The sequence below is a fragment of the Heloderma suspectum genome, chromosome 10 (assembly GCF_057233095.1).
Source record: "Heloderma suspectum isolate Gila_16-S chromosome 10, 16-S_ref, whole genome shotgun sequence".
NCBI classification, from domain to species: domain Eukaryota; kingdom Metazoa; phylum Chordata; class Lepidosauria; order Squamata; family Helodermatidae; genus Heloderma; species Heloderma suspectum.
The window spans coordinates 41,864,546-41,887,986 of record NC_139467.1 but is presented as its reverse complement, the minus strand read 5'-3'; the positions used below and the strand labels follow the sequence as shown (position 1 = coordinate 41,887,986).

At 48.0% G+C, this 23,441-nt stretch overlaps 1 protein-coding gene across 2 annotated transcripts in view; it reads left to right on the top strand.

Annotated features, from left to right (window-relative positions):
• ADGRB2 (adhesion G protein-coupled receptor B2) overlaps window positions 1-23,441 on the top strand; it is a 152,016-nt gene that overhangs the window by 96,194 nt on the left and 32,381 nt on the right. For both annotated transcript variants that reach the window (XM_084814426.1, XM_084814425.1), the window contains exons 15-17: window positions 6,808-6,934; window positions 11,552-11,655; window positions 13,734-13,836. In XM_084814426.1, coding sequence (XP_084670552.1) covers window positions 6,808-6,934; window positions 11,552-11,655; window positions 13,734-13,836 — 334 coding nt within the window. The remainder of the gene's footprint in view (window positions 1-6,807; window positions 6,935-11,551; window positions 11,656-13,733; window positions 13,837-23,441) is intronic.

Sequence of the window (23,441 nt, the reverse complement as noted above, 5' to 3'; positions counted from 1 at the left end):
CCGGAAGTACAAGCTGGGTTTCGAAGAGGCAGAGGAACTAGAGATCAAATCGCCAACATTCGCTGCATCATGGAGAAAGCAAGAGAATTCCAGAAAAACGTCTATTTCTGCTTCATTGACTATGCTAAAGCCTTTGATTGTGTGGATCACAACAAACTGTGGCAAATTCTTAAAGTGATGGGAGTACCAGACCACCTTACCTGTCTCCTGAGAAACCTGTACGAGGGTCAAGAAGCAACAGTAAGAACCAGACATGGAACAACCGATTGGTTCAAAATTGGGAAAGGAGTACGACAAGGCTGCATATTGTCACCCTGCTTATTTAACTTATATGCAGAGTACATCATGAGAAATGCCGGGTTGGATGAATCAGAGGTCGGAATTAAGATTGCTGGGAGAATTATCAACAACCTCCGATATGCAGACGATACCACCCTAATGGCAGAAAGCGAAGAGGATCTCAAGAGCCTCTTGTTGAGGGTGAAAGAGGAGAGTGCAAAAGCTGGTTTGAAACTCAACATTAAAAAAACTAAGATCATGTCATCTGGCCCTATCACTTCCTGGCATATAGAAGGGGAAGAAATGGAAGCAGTGACAGATTTTACTTTCTTGGGCTCCAAGATCACCACAGATGGTGACTGTAGCCATGAAATTAAAAGACGCTTGCTCCTTGGGAGGAAAGCTATGGCCAACCTAGACAGCATAGTAAGAAGCAGAGACATCACCTTGCCGACAAAGGTCCGTCTAATCAAAGCTATGGTTTTCCCAGTAGTAATGTATGGCTGTGAGAGCTGGACTATAAGGAAGGCTGAGCGCCGAAGAATTGATGCTTTCGAACTGTGGTGCTGGAGAAGACTCTTACGAGTCCCCTGGACTGCAAGGAGGTCAAATCAGTCCATCCTAAAGGAAATCAACCCTGACTGCTCATTGGAAGGACAGATACTGAAGCTGAAGCTCCAATATTTTGGCCACCTAATGCGAAGAGAAAACTCCCTGGAAAAGACCCTGATGCTGGGAAAGACTGAAGGCAAAAGGAGAAGGGGACGGCAGAGGATGAGATGGCTAGATAGCATCACGGATGCAACGAATATGAACTTGAGCACGCTCCGGGAGAGAGCGCAGGACAGGAAGGCCTGGCGTGCTATGGTCCATGGGGTCACGAAGAGTCGGACACGACTGAACGACTGAACAACAACAACAAATGTTTCTCTGAATTATGAATGGACCTTGATATCTTGGGTGACAGAAGGATATTCACGTGTTTAAAGGTCTGTCTCTCTAGGAAGCTAGGTTTTATCTCTTAAACAATCTACAAAAACCATTGGGTAGAAGTTACAAGGCTTGGGAAGACTTCCTTTCCCCTCCAGGTGTTTTTGACTGCAACTCCCATCAGCGCCAGCCAGCATGGCCAGTAGTCAAGATCCTGGGAGTTGTGGTCCAAAACATCCGGAGGACACCAGATTAGGGAAATCTGCCCTACCTCTTGCATTTTGTTTTGTTTTAAAAGAGGTGTTTATGCTTCGACCGATAAGGTGAACCAACTCCCTATGCCTACGCCAACCTTCTCCAATTTGTTCCCTCCATATGTGTTGGTCTACAACTCCCATCGTCCCTATATCTAGTCCAACACATATGGAGGGCATCAAGATGGGAAGACTGGCCTAGGGAATAAGAGACTTGCTTGATCTCCAGGTTTGATCAGATTGAGGCACCAGCCTAACACCATTAGCGTACAACAATGTGAAGTGTGATGTTTTATTTCAGTGTTTATCATCGCATTTTGCTTGTAGAGTGTCTGAGTTTCCACCACTACCACCTAATAAATAGCATTTGATAAATTACTCCTGGTTTTGCTTGGGATTTCAAGTGTTCTGGCCCCATTCGTTGGGAGCCATGCCTGTCCTCTAGTGCTGCTGCACTGCTTAGCTACAGAATAATTGAGAAGTTGAATGGTCCCTGCTCAAGGGTGCGATCCTATGCAGCTTGGCTGGCTGGGGAATGCTGGGAATTGTAGGACTTTTTCCTGTCTAAACATACATACACCATAAAGTTACTAAGGGTATCTCAGACCCTAAATATGTTTTCAGAGTTGCCTGCCTGCTTCAATTTGCAAAGCAATAGGTAGGCTGTGAGTGAATCCCTGGGTTGAAAGCTCCTTGAGATGCTTCGTGCTTTTCAGACAGTATTTTGCCTGCTGTGGTCAGACCTGAGCATGAACTGCAAGCAATGTGGTTGCGTTGGGTCCCCACCTTTTACATGGTCATCTGATCCTACAAACATAACATGAGGCCTGCTGGGTCAGAATACTCCACGTAGCCCGGCTTCCTCTTTCCCATAGTGGCCAACCAGATGTGCCAAGGAAGGCCACAAACAGGGCTTGAAGGGAGCGACTTCTTCCACTGTAGTTCGCCAGCAAATGGGACTTGGTGGTATTTGGTCCTCTGATTCTGGAGGATCCATAGAGCCATCATTACTGATAGCCATTGACAGATCTATCCCCCTTGAATTTGTCTAAGCCCCTTTAAAAGGCATTTAAGCCCGTGACGGTCACCACATCCTAATATCATCAGCTTAGGGCATCCCAGCAGAACTAGGCAGGTTTCAGCCCCATCCCCCGATCCTCCACTTTATGGCTTATCTTGAGTATCTCTTGGCTGATCATTTTGGCTGAGTGAAGGATGCACTGTTCAAAGGGCACCATCCTCTGTTTCTTACTATATTCCCACTGCCTCTTGCTAACCTCTAAATCAGAGGTGTCGAACCTCAGGCCCACAGCCCAGATCTGTCCTACCTGGGTCTCAAATCAGCCCTCTGGGATTCCCCAGAAGGCCACACCTACTTCCCTTTCCCCACCAATGATCACTTGGTGGCTTCCTGGCTTTGCAGTTTTTTCCCCTCCATTCTAAAAGGTTGAAATGCCCCTCCTGAGGCTTAGTGACCAGCAGGAAGAGCTTTAAGCGAAACTACGCAGGTATTTTTGCCCCTTGCTTCTGCCTTTGGCCCCACCCCCTTTTGCCATCAGCCCCGCCTACAACTGGAATGCAGCCTCCGAGAGCTTCTCTGAAATTGAATTCGGGCCTTGGACCGAAAGAGGTTCAGTAGCCCTGACCTAACTGGGATGGCTATCCCAGGCTCGATTTCAATTTACAACCTTTTTTCTTGAAACCTGAAAACATTCCTTGTTTCCCGCCCCCCCCAGCCCTTAAATCAACATTTACACAAATTGTGTGGAATTTGCGCACATTTCAGCCATAGTGTGCTTAATTTGCTCCAATTGCACCTGCAGCGTATGCATATTAAGCAAGTTACAGCTGAAATTTGTGCAGATCTCACAAATTGCAAATGCAGTTTGTGTAAATGTCAGTTAAAACCACACCGCCCTAAAATCTGCATCGAGTCAGGCAGGCTCGCGGGTAAGTGAGCTGAAGTTGGGGTGGCGGGGCTGAGCTGATGAAAGCTAGGTCAACTTCATCCCCCAGATGGATTCCTCCGACATCCCTAACCCTAACCTCTTGTTCTGTCCCCATTTTGTCAGGTTTAGTACTGACGGCAAACCTTCTGAGCATGGGCTGCATCCCTTCTAGGCATCCCTCCTGTACAGCAGTTGGCACCCCAGTTGCACTCGGCAGAATTGTAATAGTAGCAGCACACTGCTTCAGGGGTTATTAAACTTTCTGCCTTCAGGGGAACCCTATTAGTTTGATTGCCAAGGAACTCCTGCATATCTGACATGGGCTCACTGGGCCAGGGGTGGCACATGGGGCTTTTATACAGGCAGAGCATGTCCTCTGACCCTGAGATGTGCCTCTCTCACTTGCTTGTCCCAAGTCAGTTCCTGCTTCACTACCTGGGATGACAGCAAGGCTGGCTTCATGTGGAGCAGCAGAGGCTGGTGACTCCAGTGTCAGTGCCAAGGGCTCCTTGGCGGCCTCTCTCAGTCTAATCCAGTAGCCAAGTCCAGACACAGACAGAGGGATTCTTTTCAAGCTTTATTCCTCTTTTACAACTTAACAACTCTACTGTTAGCAACTAGATATGAGCAGCAGAGTACCTATGCCCTAAGTTGGAACAGTTGGTCCCCGTTTGAAGGAGAATCACTGGCAGACCCTGAACTTATGGGCTAGGGAGAGTCCCTCCCCTTTTCCCTTGGATCCTCTGGGTGCAACCGTTGTTTGCGCGCCAACCGGGCACTACGGCCTCCTTTCCACGCCCTCCATTTGGCGCCGCTCCCTGCGTCAGCATCGCGCGTCCAGCAAGTCTGCTTCCCGTGCTCTCTCACTCCCAGGACTGCTATCTATGCCAGGAATGCCGGTGGGAGGAATCTCTGTCAGCTGTTGGCCCTGGGAAGGATGAGCGCGCTCCTCTCCCGGGAGCGGCTCCTCTTCCTCAGAATCAGAACTACTCTGGGATTCTATGGGCTCAGTGTCCACCTTGAGAGTCAGTGGGGTGATGGATCCGCTCCGGGTTTCAGTCAGAACCAGTCAGAACTCTAAAGGAGTCCTTTAGAGCCCTGACTGGTTCTGACTGACACCCAGAGCAGATTCACTACCCCACTGAAATCAGAGCGACCAGCTTCCACTGACAGGGAGATAACCTTCATTTAGGAAAGCGCATGCATGCCGCAGTGTGTGAAGTTTCATGCTTCTGTAGCGGTGACTGAAATGTGGGGAGAAGACGGAAATGCCAAACTGAGCATGTACCAAAGTAAACATAGGTTACTTTTCAGGAAATACGTTTAGACACCAGCAATGCCAAGGTCTGTGGAAAGGCTAGCAAGAGAGAAGCAAGTGGTGGCATCTGTGAAATGTGTCAAGAGGAGATGCAGCAAAGTCTTTGGTTCTGTACCTTCAGTCCCTGATTTTCTTTCCCCAAATGGAGCTCCATGGCGTCAGCCTGCCCCAGAGCCCCTTCTCCATCTGAGTGAGCCAGATTATTATAGGCAGCCTTCATTTAGAGGGTGATGGGACGGGGGACTCGTTCCTTCCCTCAAAGCTCATCCTTGCTCCTCTTATTAGGGTCCGATGCCTGCAATGTGGGCTGGCACCAGACAGGTAGTTGTCCATTCATCTCTGGGGAGCCAGGCCGAATTCCCATCACAAGCTCCACTCCTGAGCAGAAAGGCCCATCCGTACATCTCACACCTGGTTTTTGTGCCAAGCTGAAACCCACATGTCTCATATAATACATAGATGAGCTCACTCACAGGGGTGTAGGAGAATTTTGTTTGTGTTTGCAAATTGTGCAGACATGCCCTGTTCCCACCCACAAATGTGAGCAGGAGAGCATGTTCTCCAGAAATGCTCACAAATCCCCATGTTTGCCTCAAATTTGTGTTTGTGCTAAAAAATAAGCATTTTTTTAAATGTGCGCATTCTTACGTTTTTACTCTATGGGGGAAGTGCACATTTTCAGAGTGCTTTTTTTTTAAGTGCATTTCTCCTGTTAGAAATGCATACTTTTCTCATTTGACTGAAATGAAAAAAGCACTCGAATGTGGGAAATATGGCCAGACAAGCTTCAGAGTGTTTGTCGACTTGTGGCGATTGTGAAAATCACTTGTTCATCCATCCCTGCTCACTCGTAGCACGTCTGTATATGCTGATTTGTTCAGAACTGGCTGTAGCTACGTGGGAAAATGTCATTGTGCATCCTCATCCTCACCCCACTACAGGAGGGACCCTGCTCTATGCTGGCCAGACAGCCATGCCCTCCTTCAGGATATTCCATTCCGTTCCCCCTGGCTCCTAGGTTCCCTGTTTCTCTTTTCCAACTAATTCTCAACCTTCCATGGCTTTCGAATAGGCTCAGTCCTCATGGGGCTGCTGGGGGTTCTCCCCCGACTTTTTTTTTTCTGTTAAGATTTTTTTGTACTTCTGCAAACCTCAAGGTTTCACATCAGAAGAAGCATGCACCTAGTTCAGGCCTAGATAAGCGGTGCAATATGGTTGGGGAAAATGCAGCACGTGCCATGCACACGGAAAGCTTTTCTATGCCAATCACTCATGCTAGATTAGAGCAACTATTTCTGTTTTTGCACAGTTTGGGTCGAAATATAGAGCTCCTTTGCAATGAAAACAAGGAGCTACATGATCTTGAACTAGGAACCTCCGGGTTGGAGGCTGCAACCTGCCCTAATGAGCTCTGTGCTTGGTTAGGCCTCAGGGCCTTCTGTGGCCCCTTTCAATTCCATGATGGTACCATTTACTATCAGGCAAACTTGCCAAATGTAAAACCACCAGGGAGCTTATATAAACCCCTGGCTGCTTGTTGAGCAGACCAGAAAACTAGCTAGCTGTCTCCACCCTGCCCTCCCCCCCCCGCCTGACCCTCTTTTAGTTCCAGACTGCATGCCAACCTCAGTCTTTCCCAAACCCCTGCCGGCATCAACCTTCAAATCCAATCAATGCTTGCTGCAGTAGCAGCTCCCCCACCCTGCAACACCTAGACCTTCCCCAACAGGGAGATGGATCTGTGAGCGACACAGGACTATGCCAGCAGCAGAGAGGGGGCTGGGTTGAGCTCTCTGCCCGAGGATGGGGAGGGAGGGAAGGGAGACTTTTCACCCCAGCAACTGAGTCAGAAGATAATGCGAACAGCTCAGACAGAACCCCGGCGCCTGCCATGTGCACACAAGACGGCCCACCTCACTAGGTGCAATGCAATCCATCAGTAGGACGGTGCCCTGGAAAGGGTTAATGCAGGCAGTGAGCCGAAGGGATGTGGGCTGTGTGAGCGTGTGGTGCATTTGATCATTTGAAATCTCTCTCTCCCCCACCCCAACTTTCTCCTTCACATTTCATCCATCAGGGAGGTTGGCGCTGGGAACTGGGACGCTGAAGGCTGCCAGACCGTGGAAACTCTCTCGGCTCACACCAAGTGCCAGTGCAGCCAGCTGTCCACCTTCGCTGTGATTGCCCAGCTGCCCAAAGACCTGGTAAGTGTTCACCAAGTGAGGACAGAGGGGAGAGCCGGATGGCTGTTTGCTGCCCTGGGAGGCCACCCGACCACGAGGCAGGGCAAGGTGGACAGATTTGGGCGCCATTAAAGTTGGCAGAGTGGGGAACAGGCCAAGGCAGCTCTGACCCAAGGGGGCCAAGGGCCCAACCCAGTGGGGTGTTCTCCTGTGGAAGCTCAGTGCAAATGAACAGGAGCAACTAGGGATGGACATGCCCATCTCCATTCGGGGCAGGGGCAGCTCAACGGCCTGCCCCCCGCAGCTCATACCTGCTTGGCGAGCTTCCCTGTTTGCCCTGCCTGCCCACGAGCTGTGCAAGCCGCCCCTCTTCCTTGCGCTGGCTGTCAAGGGCTGGCATGGGGGGAAAGGGCCTTGGGGGCCAGCCCCCAGCCTCTCACCCTGGCCTCCAGCGGGTGAGTGGGTGGAGAAGAGGATAGGTGCCTCCTTCTTCCCACCGTCCCCACTTGCTACAGCAGCGGCATCAAGGGGCAAGCTGCTCGTTTTCCGTAAGGCCAGGAAAATGTTCAGAGAACGACCAGCCTGTCCCGCGCCAATGCCGCTGTAGCAAGGGTGGGGGAAGGAGGAAAGGTGCTGCCTTCTTCCCCTCTTCTTGCTGAGGGAGCGGGCGGGCGCCCGAGCTCTTGCCCGACTCAGCACGCCGCGAGTCGGGCAAAAACCCGGGTCCGCGAACTGGCGTCTGGGGTGCCAAACAAACCGGCAACTTCTCACCAGGCTTCAAGCCCCAGCCGGACGCTTACGCCATCCCTAGGAGCAACTCAAGAACAGCCAGCTTCAGTGGGGCATGTACAGTAGAAGCTCCTCCTGGATTTGTGTCCCTTGGCACTTAGTTGGGGGAAGAAGCAGAATGCCGTTTGAATTTCCTCATCAGGCACCCAGATGTCTTTAGATGGCTCTGCTCACTGTTCAGCTCGCAGGGGGCGGAGAGAGAACCGGCAGGCTTGAGGGAGCCACTTTCCTTGGCAAGGTCTGTTCCTGTTACAGGATCAGAAATCCGACCCACACACACACAAGCTATTTTTGACTTGGACCCAGGAGGAGTTTGGTAGGTGGCATCCCTGCCAGGTAGTTTTGTTCATTTGTGCATACTTTGTGTATACCCCCACATCTTTGCCATGCAGCTGCACATGTCTCCTTTGAGCATAGTCATCTAGCACTGCCTTTTCTCTTGAGAGCTGGAGTGGCGAGCTGGAAAGTCCCCTGGGCCAGGTCTCACCTCAGCCCACTGTGAACTCACTTGGTAGCCTTGGGCCAGCCGCAGCATCTCTGCCTCAATCCATAATCTGTGATTTGCAGATAACAGGGGTGGCCTACCTTATCAGTGGAGGCTCTGATGTCAGTGGGGAGGTGAATCTGCTCTGGGTTTCAGTCAGAACCAGTCAGAATCTAAAGGAGCTCTCCAAGGTGCTTTGCTTTGGAGCCACCTGCCTCCACTGTCACTTACAGTGTTGTTGTCAGGGTTACTGAGATGATATTACGTGGAGCACTTTACATACTCTAGAGTACTAATATAAATGCTAAATATTTATTAGAATTATTAAGTGCGGCTGTTGTTGTTGTTGTTGTTGAGAGAGCCACCTGTTTCTTCTAGGGCTGGATGTATTTGACTATTTCCAGTCACTTTTACTTGTGTTCACTGATAAATCTATTCCATGTAATTTCCTCATTAATCTGCAGTTTTTAAAAATACAAAAATGTACATTAAACCTATATTTGAGTACATTTTCTCTCAACATTAATGAATCTCAAAATATGCACTTTTAAATTGCAATTGGATACAGTGTTTGGAGCCAAAAATTGGGTTAGAACATTTAGGGAGTGTGAAAATTGATGGAGAACTCAGTTCCAATCTGCAGGTCAGACAAGGAGATATGGATCAGGTCAGTTTGCATCAGAATTCGCAAAGAACCAAATTCCTGAGGCATCCCTACTTTATCCCTCGGCGTCTTTTCTCTCATTTACTTTTGCTTAGATATGCAGACCCCTCACACTCTTCCTTTTGCTGTACTCCCGTTCCCACTGTTTAGAAAACTTTCTGTGGGCAAGTTTGAGCCAAAGCTTGCTACAGGAGGGGTGAAAACTGGTGCTAAACTAGGATGCCCCTGTGGTGTGTGTGCCCAGATAGGGTTCCTTCCACCCTCCCCTCCCGAAGATCCCAAGGAGGTCATCCCAGGCAGGCTGTGGAAACAAGGCCTTTGCTGCATGCCTGAGGGGAAGAAACATCCCCTCAACGAGGCCTAACCCGAGAGCTAGGCCGAAATTTCTCAGAAGAGAAATTCTAATATTCTTGAAGGAAGCAGTGGGCTCGGCCCTTGACTCCTTCCAGTCCTCTCTCTTAGCTCATTGCTTCTTCCACCCACAAGTATGAACCAACATTCAACATTAACCGAGCCAAATTTTCTCTTGAGAATTTCTGCACAATTTTCTTTCTTTCCACCCTCCCCCGCCCCCCAAAAAAATAAAATTAGAGAAATCTGTCCCCTCTCCCACATTTTTGCCACCCACAAATAGGGTAATGAATTTGAGAAGGCCATTTTTGCCAGAGCTCAGCCTACATGGTATGAATGTTGGAGCTAAACCTATGTGGTTTCCACAGCAACCATTAGGCCCCTGCTAGTGATGGGCTTAGTGTCATGGAGCAATGTTGGCTATGAACACCAACAGGGGGCATAACTATGGATACAGGCATTGCTGTGAGAAGCTTTATTTGGAAGGGGTATCTAGTACTTTGGTATTGCTGCTCCCCATCACACATGCTGCCCCCCCATGCGCATGCACGCACCCGACATCCTATATGCAGAACGTAAATACGATTATGCAACAGCTTGTGCTTCAATTGCAAGGGAAGGCGATAACCTGTCGGGGAATGTCAAAGGTTCCCCTTCCAACCTTTCTTGCTGCCAGTGGTTACTGTCTTTTCCCCAAAGCACCTCAGGATCTTGTATTTTCCTTAGCAACTGCTGCCTGCTGTGCCTCCCTTTCCTGCTGCTATTAAGCCCCACTCATCTCTGTGTTCAGAGCTTGAACCAGAAGCTCTCCCCATTGAACCTGGGAGATGTGAAATAATAGTGTAAAAGAGTGAGATAATCGCTTTTAAAGAGTGTTTCTGTACCTGTGCAGGGAGCAGACAACTTTTTCCCTCATTAGTGAGACTCCTTCACACATTTGGAATTTAGAGGCAGGGGTTTCTGGGACCCAGAATGTGGCATCCAGGAAGACCTGAGTCCCCAGATCTTCCCATTTTAGCCCTCTTAATCTGTAGCTGTTCTCTCCCCACCCCGCCTAATATCTACTCCCTTTTTCTCCTCTCAGTGTCTACCTCCTCCACTGTCCTCCTTGGCTCCTTCCCACAGTCTTCCTATTGTTTCCACGCTCCCACTCTCTCTCCCTCTCTCTCTCTTTCTCTGAACTCTTCCCATTTCCAGACACCTTTAAGTAGTGCAGCAGATAATGTAGATGTATTCTCTGCAGCGTTTCTCACCCCCCACTCTCACAGCTCGGGCTGCTGAAATTTATAAGGGTTATTAACAAGTCTTTGAGGCATTAATATGCTTAGCGATGGGGAGGAGAACCAGGGCCAGAAGCAAATGGGCAACCATCTTGGGGGCGTTCTTGGGAATCCTGGCTTGCCGCCGCTGCTGACGATGACAGTGATGGACAGAGCAAAGCTCTCTCCATGTTCTTTGCCCACAACCACTTGGTCTCTTTCATGCTTCCCTAGTCAAGCTAGGTCATTGGTATTCCAGGAACATGCCGTGTTGGCAAGGAGATGGAGAGCCACCCCCAAGGAATGCAGAGAAGCTGCAACTGAGTCCCTTCCACCACCCGGACCCAAAGACATGTGCCACGGGAAGCAAAACAGAAGCGGACGCATTCCAAATTGGGTTCTTCTGAGCTAGCGTCCTTCCTGCTGGTTAGAGAAGGGGCTGTATTTTGGGGAAGGAATGCTGCTCGTGCCACTCATCTGCCAAAAGAGCTCTCCAACGGCCCCCCGCTCCGGTCAGCATAGAGATTTTAAAGTCATAAGGAATGCAGACATAAAATGGCTTAATAGCCATTTTTCCTTCTTGTCCACCCCTGCTCCTAACCCTGGGGATTGTAGTTTGGAGGATGGAGAGTACCAGATTATAATTCCCAGGTTCCACTGTGGGAAGGTATGACAGTTATACTGGCATGAAACTGATAGAAGCTTGCAGTGCTGCTATGCCTGTTCTCTCCCTCCTTCTTTCCCTCCCCCATATTTGTGTGAGTATGTTTGTCTGTATACACACACACACACACACAGAGACAGGGAGAGACAGAGATCAATATAGATATATATCTGTAATACTCTGTATGAAACTTCAGCCTCAAGCTCTTATTGAGTGTGTTGGGAAGAATCTTGGAGCCAGATCCTGAATCAAGCCAGCTTTGCCTCTTCCTACCAGAAGAGGAAGAAGTTCCATTGCTTGTGTGACTTCTTGTTGTGGCTGTGGCTTCTTCCTTTGATCTTGGTGCTCCTCCACCAAAGTTCTGCACCCCTAACCTAAAGCACCTCAGCTGTGTAACCTCCCTTCCTTTCCCTTTCTCTCCTTGCAGGCCATGGACTCCGGCAGTTCCCCCTCGGTCCCACTCATGATTGGGTGTGCTGTATCCTGTATGGCTTTGTTGACCTTACTTGTGATCTATGCTGCGTTCTGGAGGTAAGTTGGGCCAGCAATCCCTGGTTAGAAGTGGGTTTACATCAGGGGTAGGGATGTCAGAGAATATCTGGTTGGGGCTCAAGCTTGGCGATTTCTCACCAGCTTGGCTCCCAGACGCCAGTCCGCGGTTCCCCGCACTTGCCCAACTCGGTGTGTGCCAAGTTGGGCAAGCATGGGGATCCCCCCTTACCCATGAGCGCTATTTTTCGTAGAAATCTCGGGTAAGCTACTTACGTAAATCGCGATTTCCGCAAAGTGGCGGTCGTAAATAGCGCCATGTATGCAAAATTACAGGTGTACGTGGTCTAATTAGACCGTTTGCACCTGTAATTTTGTGTACATGGCACTATTTACGGCTGCCATTTTGCAGAAATCGTGATTTATGTAAGTAGTTTACTCGTGACTTTTACACAAAATGGCGGCTTGCAGGAAGAAGAGGAGCCGCGCACCGCTTGCCAGGTGCCTGCGGACCATCCGGCGGCTTGCCCAGCATGCCAAACAGGGCCGGGTAAGCAGCGAGGGTCTGGCGAGCAGGGTGGGGGCAGGGGGTTCACCCATCCCTACAGCAAGGTGTTCAACCTCTTTCTGCCTGAGGGCTGAATTCCATTTTGGACAAGCTCTCAGGGGCTGCATCCCAGCGGTGGGCGGTGCCAAAAATGCCAGCGTGTTTTAGTTTAGAGCTAGTAACTAAGAGATGTGTTTTCATCTTTTAGGATGGGGAAAAAACCTGCACAAAAGCCAGAAAGTGACCAAACGATTAGCCATTGGAGAAGAGGGGATGGGGCCAGGTGAAGGGGGCAAGGCCATCTGGGAAACCTGGGAGGGGCTGGATTGGGAACTCAGCCAGGCTGGATGAGTACCCTGGGCCTGAGTTTCTGCACCTCTGGTTTACACGTTGCTGTTTGAGCTAACCATGGTCAGGCTTGACTGAAGAGATTTTTCTGCCTGAGGCAAAGATACCCCCAGCAAGTCACCTGAGGCAGTTGCCTCACTCTGCCTAATGATAGGGCCAGCCCTGAGAATGGTTAACCAAAATGTTGTGATGCTGTGCCATAGGTAGCACTGAGAATCAGGGGGAGGGATGGCTTTCTGTATTGAGCTGAAATTAAATTTTGCACAAATTGGAAATTCAGGCCATCTACAGTTCTGCTTTTAGATACTTTTTACTTTTTTATTTCAAAATTTTATTCTGAGGGACAATGAAAAACAGCTTCTTAGATTTTATTGCCAAAATTGAAGGTAATATTACATCCTCAAATTCATTACTTTAACGCCTCGTTTTTCAATCACATACTTAAAGGGGAATATTGTAGAACAAAAGGCCTGTAATTGGCAATATATATAATTTGAATTTTTAACATCAATTTGAGTGAATCTTTGCTTGAAAATATATTTAATTTAAGCCATAAAGGCTAGTATTTTTCTTCCCACTCTTTCAGTAGACTCTTACATATGGAATGGTGAGTCTGTTCCACATTAGTGACTGAGAAGATGCAGCCAGGGGGTAGCAATTATTGCAGGTTAAACAGCACTTTGGGAGTTACCTATATAGGCATCCTTTAAACATTACATTAGCTGTGTGGGAGATGCTTTTTGGTAGAGACATCCCATGACTTTAGTGCAACATTTAAAAGCCTGCAACAAAATGGGAGTGGCTGCAGGCCACCACTCCACCCACTGAATCACCACCACACTAGGCCGGGGCAGGGGTCAAAAGGTATTGCTGATTCTGGGAAAGAAAGAACTGTGCAATCAGCCACACCCACCAGTTGTGTATGCTCAAGGGTGGAATCCTATGCATGTTTAGACAACAAAAAAAGTCCTACAACCCCCATGGCTGGCTTGGGAATGCTGGGAGTTGTAGGACTTTTTTCTATCTAAACATGCATAGGATTGCACCCTGAATCTTACAGGAGCACCATGTTCCAGAGGCCCATGGAAAGGTGCCTCCCGTTGTGCTCCTGTAACATTTGACTGTTCTCCTAAGCACACGGATGACCACAGTCAGTCACTCAAAGAGATTATCAATAACCAGGTAATCTCAGGAGCCCCTTCTCCCCCCCCCTTATATTTTGCAGGTTTATCAAATCAGAACGCTCCATCATTCTTCTGAATTTTTGCGTCTCCATTTTGGCCTCCAATGTGCTGATCCTGGTGGGGCAGTCCCAGATGCTCAGTAAGGTGAGAAGAGTTGCGTCCTTGCGCCGCATCTTCGGAGGATGCTGTTTTGCTTCTATCTCAGGGGGCATCAGTTCATGCTACTTTTGCCATGTGTTTCTAGTTGGTCATATTTCATTTTCAGTCCTCCTTTATTTAATGCCTCATTTCTGTAACACTGGAAGGAAATGTGCAGATTTTCCAAGTTTGGGCCCAATTTGAAACAGAAAGTCTCCTTTCAAAGTGTGCGATGTTTTGATTTTATAATTTGGTTTTGATGGACATTTTAAATCTAAAAGTGAGGGCAAAATTGTTGAGGGGAGCGGGGTGAGGTGGGGGGATTAATCTTATTTTCCAGGTCACTCGTTAATCTTTCTGGCTGCTTTCCTGTCTATCAAGAATTCAGCTGAGGGGGGGTGGGGTGGGGAGAGATTCTCCTTTTTCTGGGGCATTGTGAAAGACTAGAGTCATCATTTTTGTTGTTGATGATGATGATAACACCCTCATAGTGTATGGCCCACTGTTTGACTGATTTAAAACTACCTTACATCAAAAGATGTAAGTTCATTTTGCACAATAACAAAAGCAGGGGGAAAATTTGGTATCTGGCCCAAAGAGCTTACAATCTACATTTTGCCCGTGTGTGGTGGTAAGAGGGGAGACAGAGGGAAAGCAGACAAAATTTGCAAGGGACCAATGCAGTTTGCTGGTGATGGCTTTCCAGATGTTGTTGAACTCCAGCTCCCCTGCCAGCACGAACAATGCTAAGGGACGATGGGAGTTGCAGTCCAACTACATCTGGAGACTCTCCACCCCTAGTATCTGCCAAATTGAAAATGTCTTGATAGGCAAGAGGCAGAGCAACCTATGCACTACCTTTCTGGATCAGATGAAAGATCATCTAGTCATGACATTCTGCTGTTGACTACCCAGATGTGTCCGGAAGCATGGCTGCAAAGGTGCACCTCTCTTGTTTGTCTCTGGTACTGGGGGCTATAGAATCTGTGTCCCAGAGGCAAGCAGAGTGCAGTTGCAAACAGAACTCTGTGCTAGAAAGCCCCTTGTCTGACCCTGCAGGGCTCTTCTCATCTTCAGACACTGCAGAATTTGAGGAGTGTTCCCAGAAGCTCTTCTTTGCTTCTCTCTCTCTCTCTCTCTCTGGGGCTAAGTCCCTGAGGGTGACAGAGCCAAGCAGCAGCTGTTTGGAGATGAGTCATACTTAGTGAGGTCTGTCCTTGTCTGCTTGTCTGCAGTGCATGGGGAAATAGAGATATTTGCTTATCTGCAGCCTGTACATCCAGGAAGAAAGCGGGGGTGAGGGATGTCGAGGAACAGAGAAAAGGAGCAGTGCGTGGTGGAAATGCCTTTATGAGAGAGAGAGAGAGAAAGAGAGAGAGAGCGAGAGAGAGAGAGCGCAATGCAGTGTTTATCAAGATTCTCTGCTTTTCAGTATCCAAGATTCTCTGCTTTTCATATATTGATAAAGCTGGGTTTTGGTCCTTGTCTGAATACAGACATAGGCTTGAAAAGAAAAGTGGGCATCAGCTCCTGTTTTTTTGAGGGTCCAGGGCAAGATGCCCTTGGTGGGCCCCTTAAAATGGGAGAGGTGAGCACAGAACTGAGGAAGCACCTAGACACCCTCTCCTTCCAATGTGTCTACTACCCCTCCCACAGCACTAACTGAAGGTATTTAGAGCCAGTGTGGTGTAGTAGTGATAGTTTTGAAGTGGGACTTGGGAGAGCTGGATTCTAGTCCTCACTTGGCCATCAAGCTCACTAGGTGACTCTGGGTTGGTCACTGACTCTCAGCTTAACCTTTCTCACAGGGTTGTTGTGAGGATAAATGGAGAGGAGGGCCATATATGCTGCCTTGGGCTCCTTGGAGGAAAAGTAGGGGTGTTGGAGAAATCTGTTTCAGGGGTGGAGTTCGACATGTTTTCCTAGGCTTGCCCCCCTGGACTTCTGTTCTCACTGTGGCACCTGAATCGATCTACAGCAACTCGAGCGAATTCATGGATTTTCTGGGAATTTTGTGCCGGGGGCGGGGGGAGTTTCTGCAATTGGCACAAATTTCAGCTGGTTTTGCACAAGTCATGTCCAAATGTGTGCAAATTAGGGCTGAATTTGCATAATTTGCCCAAATTCAGCCATCATTTGCCCAAATTCAGCCATCATTTCTGCAAATTGCTCAATAATTCATATAAATTGCAGAACCACCCAGAAAAATGCACAAAAAAGTTCCTGGAGTTTGCAAAGTAAAGTGAGTCATACACACTACGGAACTCTGTTGAACCAAAAAGGAACTGGATTTCCCAACAACGGACATCCCTAAGAATAAGCAGAATATAAATGTAATAAATAAATTTAGCAGCAGCTGCTCCTGCTGCCACCTCTTTCTGCCACTCACCTTCCTCTGTCCCACAGTGAGGATTTATTTGGCCTAGAGCAAGTGCAGAAGTCGCTGCCTGCCTGTTCTTTCTGGACCCAATCCCCTGGCAGGAAGGTAGGCTGCAGAGAAAAGGAGGAGGAGCCTCCACTTACTGCCATCCTACAGTGGCGACCGAGCCTGAAGGTAGAAGGTGGATGGTGCTTCCTGTACCCCCACCTCCTCCCCGCTGCCTATCCAGCAACAGCAGGCTGTTTTCGGGGCTTCAGCTAATGGCGGATCCCCTACTGGCATGTGGCCCTTGTCTGATGCCCATCCATGCCAGCCACCGATATCAGGACCATGCCTGGCGAAAGGGCAGGAGCCAGATGGAGGACTGGGCAGGACATAAGACTGGGACTTGAATGTTCTGCTTTTGACTCTTTTGCAACACACGCACGCACACACGCATCCTCCTTCCTGGGCAAACAAGCAGAATAAGGGTGCAATGCTATGCATGTTTAGACAGAAAAAATGTACTACAACTCCCAGCATTCCCCAGCCAGCCATGGGAAATGCTGGGAGTTTTAGGACATCTTTGTGTCTAAACATGCATAGGATTTCACCCAAGGTAAACCACCACGAGCAAAATTCATTCGGTTTAGAAGCTTTGTTGTTCTTTCATTTGTTCTGATTTTGAAAGAACGTCTTGGCGTACACATATTCTAGATCATGGAGTCCCAGAATCGGTCTCTACTATAGTTTATCTTTTCCATGCCAATTTTAATTTGCAAACATGACATGGCTGTGCAGTGTGTCTGTGCTTGAGGTTAACATAAGTACATAAGAAGACTCATGCTGGATCAGACCAGGCCTGTAGCTGGGGGTGGGGGGATAAATTTTCTCTGCCCCCCCCAAATGTTTTAACAAACAATTAAAAACAGTTTACAATTTTGTCTTTAAAAGGCCTGCAAACCAGGTGAATTGCCCCCTGCCCTACTTTTTTGACAACTCCCCCAGGAGATTTAGGCTGGCTACAGACCTGGATCAGACCAAGGTCCATCTAGTCCAGCATTCTGTTCACACAGTGGCCAACCACAAGCAGAACATGAATGCAATAGCACCTTCCCAGTTTTGTTCCCCAGCAACTGGTGTACACAGGCATCCTGCCTGTAATGCTGGAGGTAGCACATAGCCATCAGGACTAGTAGCCATTGATAGCCTTATCCTCCATTAATTTGTCCAATCCTCTTTGAAAACCACCCAAAGGCTAGATTCGAAGCCATGTCTCTCCAGTAGGAATGAGTGAGAGACTGGTTTCAGACAGGCTTTTTCGTGAAATCCAGGAACTTAATTGGGTTTTTTTTTTCTAAAATCGCCATTTCCCCAGGATCCCCAATGTGGTGCCCGTGGATGCCATATCCACAAATTGTGGTTGTAATTTGTGCAAATGTTGATTGTAAATTTCACAGATTTGCATAATTTGTGCAAATTATGGCTGTAATTTGTGCAAATTCTGCAAATTTGCACACCTAACAGCTAACATTTGTGCAATTTTTAACGCAAAAAATAATAATTTACGGAAACTCTCCCAGCTGGCCCTACGCATTGTGTACTAAATCAGAGCAGCTGGCAGAGGATGGAGTGAAGTCCTGGGACCCTGGGCCAACAAAAACACGTCAAGCTCCAACCCCCAGCCAGATTCCTCCGACATGCCTATAATCCATACATACATTTGGGGAAATGTGCATGAAAATACTGACAAATTTTCATGTGAAAAACAACCATGCAAAAGCTTTCAATCTGCTGTGGACACAAGTTGGAACAAGCTTTGAGGTGAAAACTGGAAAACCTCGTCAAACTTGGGTTCTGCTGAGTCGTACATCCCTGCTCTCCAATCTGTGTCCAACTTATTATCCTTTGGCATTTATAGTGCACTACATCGTGAAAGTGTTGTTCTAGTGGGATGAACCAAGTTCTGTCTAATCCGAAATTCCCTTCAGAACAAAGTACTAATTGGGGTGGTGGGAGTATTTTGGAAACCGAGCCAGGATCTCTTGGGCTTGTTCCAGAAACACCTTGCAAGGTGGACCTAGTACAGCCTGGAAACCACCCGAGACCATGCTAAGACCTTGCTTTGCATGCTGAAGCCTCTGGTACATTGAGAGTGTTTTCTTGCCACAGTCCCCTTGCTGTATCTGGGGCCATGCGAATGTGCAAAGAGACCTGGCCACGCTAGGTCTCCTAACATGCAGTTAAGAAACCATTCTGGATTCCCCAGTCCACTCTGACATTTTGAGTGCTGCTTAGGATCTTGGTGTTACAAGCAATGAGAGGCCATATTTGTATACCGTCAGTCAGTATTATGCTTATGTCAGAAAAGCTGCCTTTGGAAAAACTCTTGTGTTCATTAATCCTCCCTCAGTCCAATTCATTCCAGGTTTTTAAGACAGCTGACAATGGTACATTACAGCTCATTTCTTTGGTCCAGCTATTATCGCTGGTCAAATAAGGTTTGGAGGTTTCGAAGCTCTACAATGACCAGTTACTGTATACCTCTGTGACCTGGGGGAGGCAGGGGGTGGGATGCATGTATTCACCAAAACAGCAAGAGCTCTGTCATCTCATGTTTGACTGTCTTGGGTGGGGGAGCCCATCTCACTTCCTTGTCCCATTTGTTGTGATCTAACATGGGGGTGAGTATTTCCACACTTGTCAGCTCTCGGGTGTGAATCCTCCACCTTAATGCATTAACTTGGTCCAGGGAGATCAAAGGCTGCTGCTGCCTCTCTTTCAACACCCCCAGGCAGCCCAGCCCAGCCATTGCTGCAGCGCTTGTTGGCAAGCGGCCTTGTGCATAATAGATCACTGCCCTGTGGCATTTCCACTTGATGTACCAGAGACGTCAGGAGCTTGGAAAGAATGTTACAGGCACGAAGAAAACAAGGAGGGGCACGTGCAACAGGGGCTGTTGGCGTGTCCGTGCATTGCCGAGTATATCTTGCCGATGAAATGCTTGTTGTAAGTGAATTGGGCAGGGATTTGTTGCTTCTGGACTGGTGCTGGAGACAGACAGTAGGGGTTTTTTTTTGTTTTCCATAGAGGTGACAGTGGTGTGATAGAACCGCCATTGCCCATGGCGTGCACACTTGCCTTCTGTCATCTCCGTGCATGTTTTGTCCCTCAAAAAACCCTGCAAAACCTACTTGACCAGAGAGAGGGAGGCGGGGGTGGGGGGAGAGAGGTAGCCTACACACCTGGACATCCTTGCTGATTGTGTCAGACTTGTTGGGCCAGATCTGCACTGCAGTTCCCTGTGCCACCTGGGATAACTACTGTAGCAAAGTTAGGGGTCTCAGAGAAGTCCGAAATGGATCCAAATGACTTCAGATTTCTATGGATCCTACCCACAGATTTCACAGCAGGCTGGCATTGACCGAGTCATGTGGATTTGTGGATCATTTTTTTTTACTTTCCAGAATCATACGCAAATTTAGTTGTACAGAAATACGAAAGTTATTGGGGAATACACAAATATATACGCCATTTAAAACACACACACGTTTTATTCAACGTATATTCAGCCTCTGCTGTGTAGCACTCCTTTTTCGTGTGGTCTGCTCATGGATTGTATTCTGAACTAAGAAAAATATGCAAAATGTTACGTGCCAGTGAAAGTGATGTAAATTGTAGTGGATTTTTTTGCGTACTTTTCCGAAGGGGGGATGGTGGGAATCTGATTCTGTCGATGAGCAGATGACGGAATGAAAGATGCCTGAAAAACCTGCAAAGGACACATGGAACACCTCCAACAAAATCCATACATCCCTAAGCGTGAGAGGTTCCTGGTTCAAATTTCGTCTCGGACGCCCAGACCTCTTTCTAGAAATATCTTTGAGCAAAGAACATGGCCAGCCTGGACATCCACATTTGTATCTCCGTACATTCCAAGGTGACCTTTATCTCCCACCCCCTTATAACTCAGCTTATGGAAAAGAAGGACTAAAGAAATCACCTGCTCCTCCCAGGCAACTGATTGGTCAGTTTGAATTTCCCTCCCGGGGAACTGCCCAGGCCTCTAGAAATACTTTGGCTTTTTGATATTTTCCTTTGTCTTTTGTGTTGGATGGCAAAGAGCCTAGGCAAAACTCTTCTCTGCTCTGGAGGTCCAGGGGCACATATGTGCCCCAGGTAAGCTGCTTTGGTGCGTTACACTTAGGATCTTGATAAGTAAGTATTAGTGAGCTGCTGGGTTCGTTTTATTTGTAAAAGTGACTCTCTATTTCTTAACTTCTCTCTGCTTGGTTCTTTAATAACTACATTGGATTGGAAACTGGAGTTGATTTGATTCTCTTTCCTAACCTGGACTTGGCCTTGCCCCTGTGCTGGACTGCTTGGCCCACACGATAAGTAGGTTGTTTAAAGGAAGCTGTGAAAAAGGGTCACATCCTCCTCCATGTATAAAAAACCATAAGCCTGTCTTGTCCTGTGGGCAGCGTAAGGGCTTTTTAAAAGACACAGGCCTGATGGTGCCACTACATGTGAGAAATATAGTTTGCCCTGCACTGTGTCCCGCCTTGCAGGGTGCAGGTGCAGACGTACCAGTTTGTTATACTGGGCCTATGCATGTCTGGTGGCTCAGCAAAAACGGGGTTGTTTGTCACGTACTCACAAGGCATCAAAGGATCAGGTTCATAGTTTGGGAATACTCTTGGGCCCAGAACTGTCACTTGAAGCACAGGTGAACTCAGTGGCACGGAGCACTTTTTATCAGCGTAGGTTGATGTACCAACAGCACCCCAATCTGGACAGAGATAGCCTAGCTACAGTTATCCATGCTCTGATAACTTCTCGTCTGGGTTACTGCAATGCGTTATACATAGGGCTGCCTTTGAAAATGGACCAGAACCTTCCGCTAGTCCAAAACAGGGCAGCAAGATTGTTAACGAGGACTGGCCAATAAGATCATATTATGCCAGTACTTTTCCAGCTTCACTGGCTGCCGGTCCTTTTTTGGGCCTGATTCAGAGTGCTAGTATTAACATTCAAAGCCCTAAATATATTGGGACCAGGTTACCTGAAGGATCGCTTCCTCCCATTTGTACCTGCCTGGACCCTAACATCATCTTTGGGGGTCCTTCTCCAGGAGCCCCTGCTAAAAGGGGTAAGGCAGGTAGCTACCAGGAAAAGGGCATGTTCTGCTGTGGCACCCCAGTTGTGGAACAAACTCCCTAGAGAGGTTCGCCTGGTGCCTACGTTGTACTCTTTCCAGCTCCAGGTAAAAACTGTTTTATTTTCCCAGGCATTTTCAGCATTCCAGTTTTTTAGCTCTACTGTTTTAAATCGGCTATTGCATTTTAAATAACTGCACTGCTGCTAGGTTTTACTCTGGTTGTATTTTTATTCTGTAGTTTTAATCTGTTATATTTTATATTGTATTTTCTGTCGTATTTTTGTGGTTTTAATTTTGTGAACCGCCCAGAGAGGGCTATTGGGCAGTATAAAAATTAATTAATTCAATCAATCAATACACGGTTAATGAGCTTTGTTCAAGTTTATGGACTGGAGGTCGTGCAGATCTTGCTTAGGCTAACTGCCGAGCCAATCAGTTGATATTACTGACAGGCCACCCCATGCTCTCTGTTGCAACACTGGAAATTTTCAGTTACTCGTATCCTGAGCCACGGTTGTGTGGTGGTGGGGGGTGCCCTTTGTGTGTGCAGGAAGAGAGGGGTCTCAGCTCCTTTTACGGGCTGTGGGCCTGAGCCAGACATGCCACCTTGTCTGTTTGATACAGTGCCAGTAAATTTAACACATCTGTTGACTGATAAAAGCTGGAGAGCGGGAGGTAGAGATGGTGGGGACAGCAGAGCACCTACTTTGTCACATGTGAACTGTGCATGCTTTATTGAGTGGCAGGAAAGGGAGGGGGGATCTGTTGTGTAGTTTGCCTGGGGCTTTGAAATCCTGCCCCACAATGACCGTGTGCTAGGGTTGGGGTATCTTTCCTGTACTGGGCCAGCTCTTAATTTGAATAAATTACCATGTGCAGACAAACAGTTGCCAGGACCCAGCGATCGGCGTCATGCTTTGGGAGCTGTATGTGCACTGGGGACGGGGGAACCTGGGATGTTCAAACTCGCCAAAATTCTCCAAACATCGCGTCGAAGCTTGGTTTGGCCCACTTCCGTTTCCATGTGCGACGTGTTTTTTGGTTCGTTTGAATGGGAAAAGTGTGCAGTTCGAACAGGAAAAGTGCACATTTCAATGCCTATTTTCAGAAGTGCGTAGTCCCCCCCAATTGACTAAAGCATGAAACTGCTTACTTTAAAAAAAAAAAAATGCACATTTCAAAGTGCACATTCTTCAAAAAAATACACTTTTTTTTTTTAAAACAGAATTGCAAATTCGGGAATGTGCAAACATTTTTTGAAAAAATGTGCTCCTGTTTGGCTTTGCATTTGGGGTTGCTAATGGGGCATGTTCGTTGAAACAAAATTCTCATACATTCCTAATGTGCGCATGTGTGCATTCATGCGCCAACTGCCTGAGCAGTAGGGTTGTGCAACACCTTGGCCCAAGCTCTGAGTCGAAACAGGGCACTTCAGGCTGCTGGTAAGACAGAAGGGGGCACAAAATGCGTCGGGTCGCTCCGAAGCACTGTGGTACAGCCCAGAAGCCCAGCCATGCTGCCACCCAGCCCCCAGCTGCTTACCTGGATCCTCTGGACACGGGCCAGCAGCCGTCTTGTTGTTCCGACGGGGGCGGCATTTTTAAAATGATGACACCCTGTATTTCCGGAAATAGAGATAGGATCTATGTCTGGAATACAGGGAGTCACCATTTTAAAAATTGCTGCCTCCCCTCGGAACAACAAGATGGCTGCTGGCACGTGTCCAGAGGGCCCAGGTAAGGAGCTGGTGGCTGGATGGCATGTTGGGAGTGTAAGAGGGTGTGTGAAGTGGGATTTGGAGGTCCAAATCCCACTTCAGCTCCAGAGGCGAAAGCAGGTCAGGGCCCCCTTGAATCAGCCCAATGCAAACCAGGCCGCCTCAGAAGCCCCGAAGCGGCCTACGAGGCAGATTTGGGGGTCCACGCACAGCCCTACTGAGCAGTTTACAGAATACCTCTTGCAACTAGGGCAGAATCAAAACAACCTCCCTTGTTTCGTGGCTTTTTTAGGAGTGTCAGACAGCACCTCCCATTATGAGCACAGCTGGCGCAAGCACCTTCACTTTGTTCCCATGCTGTTCCTCTCAGCACC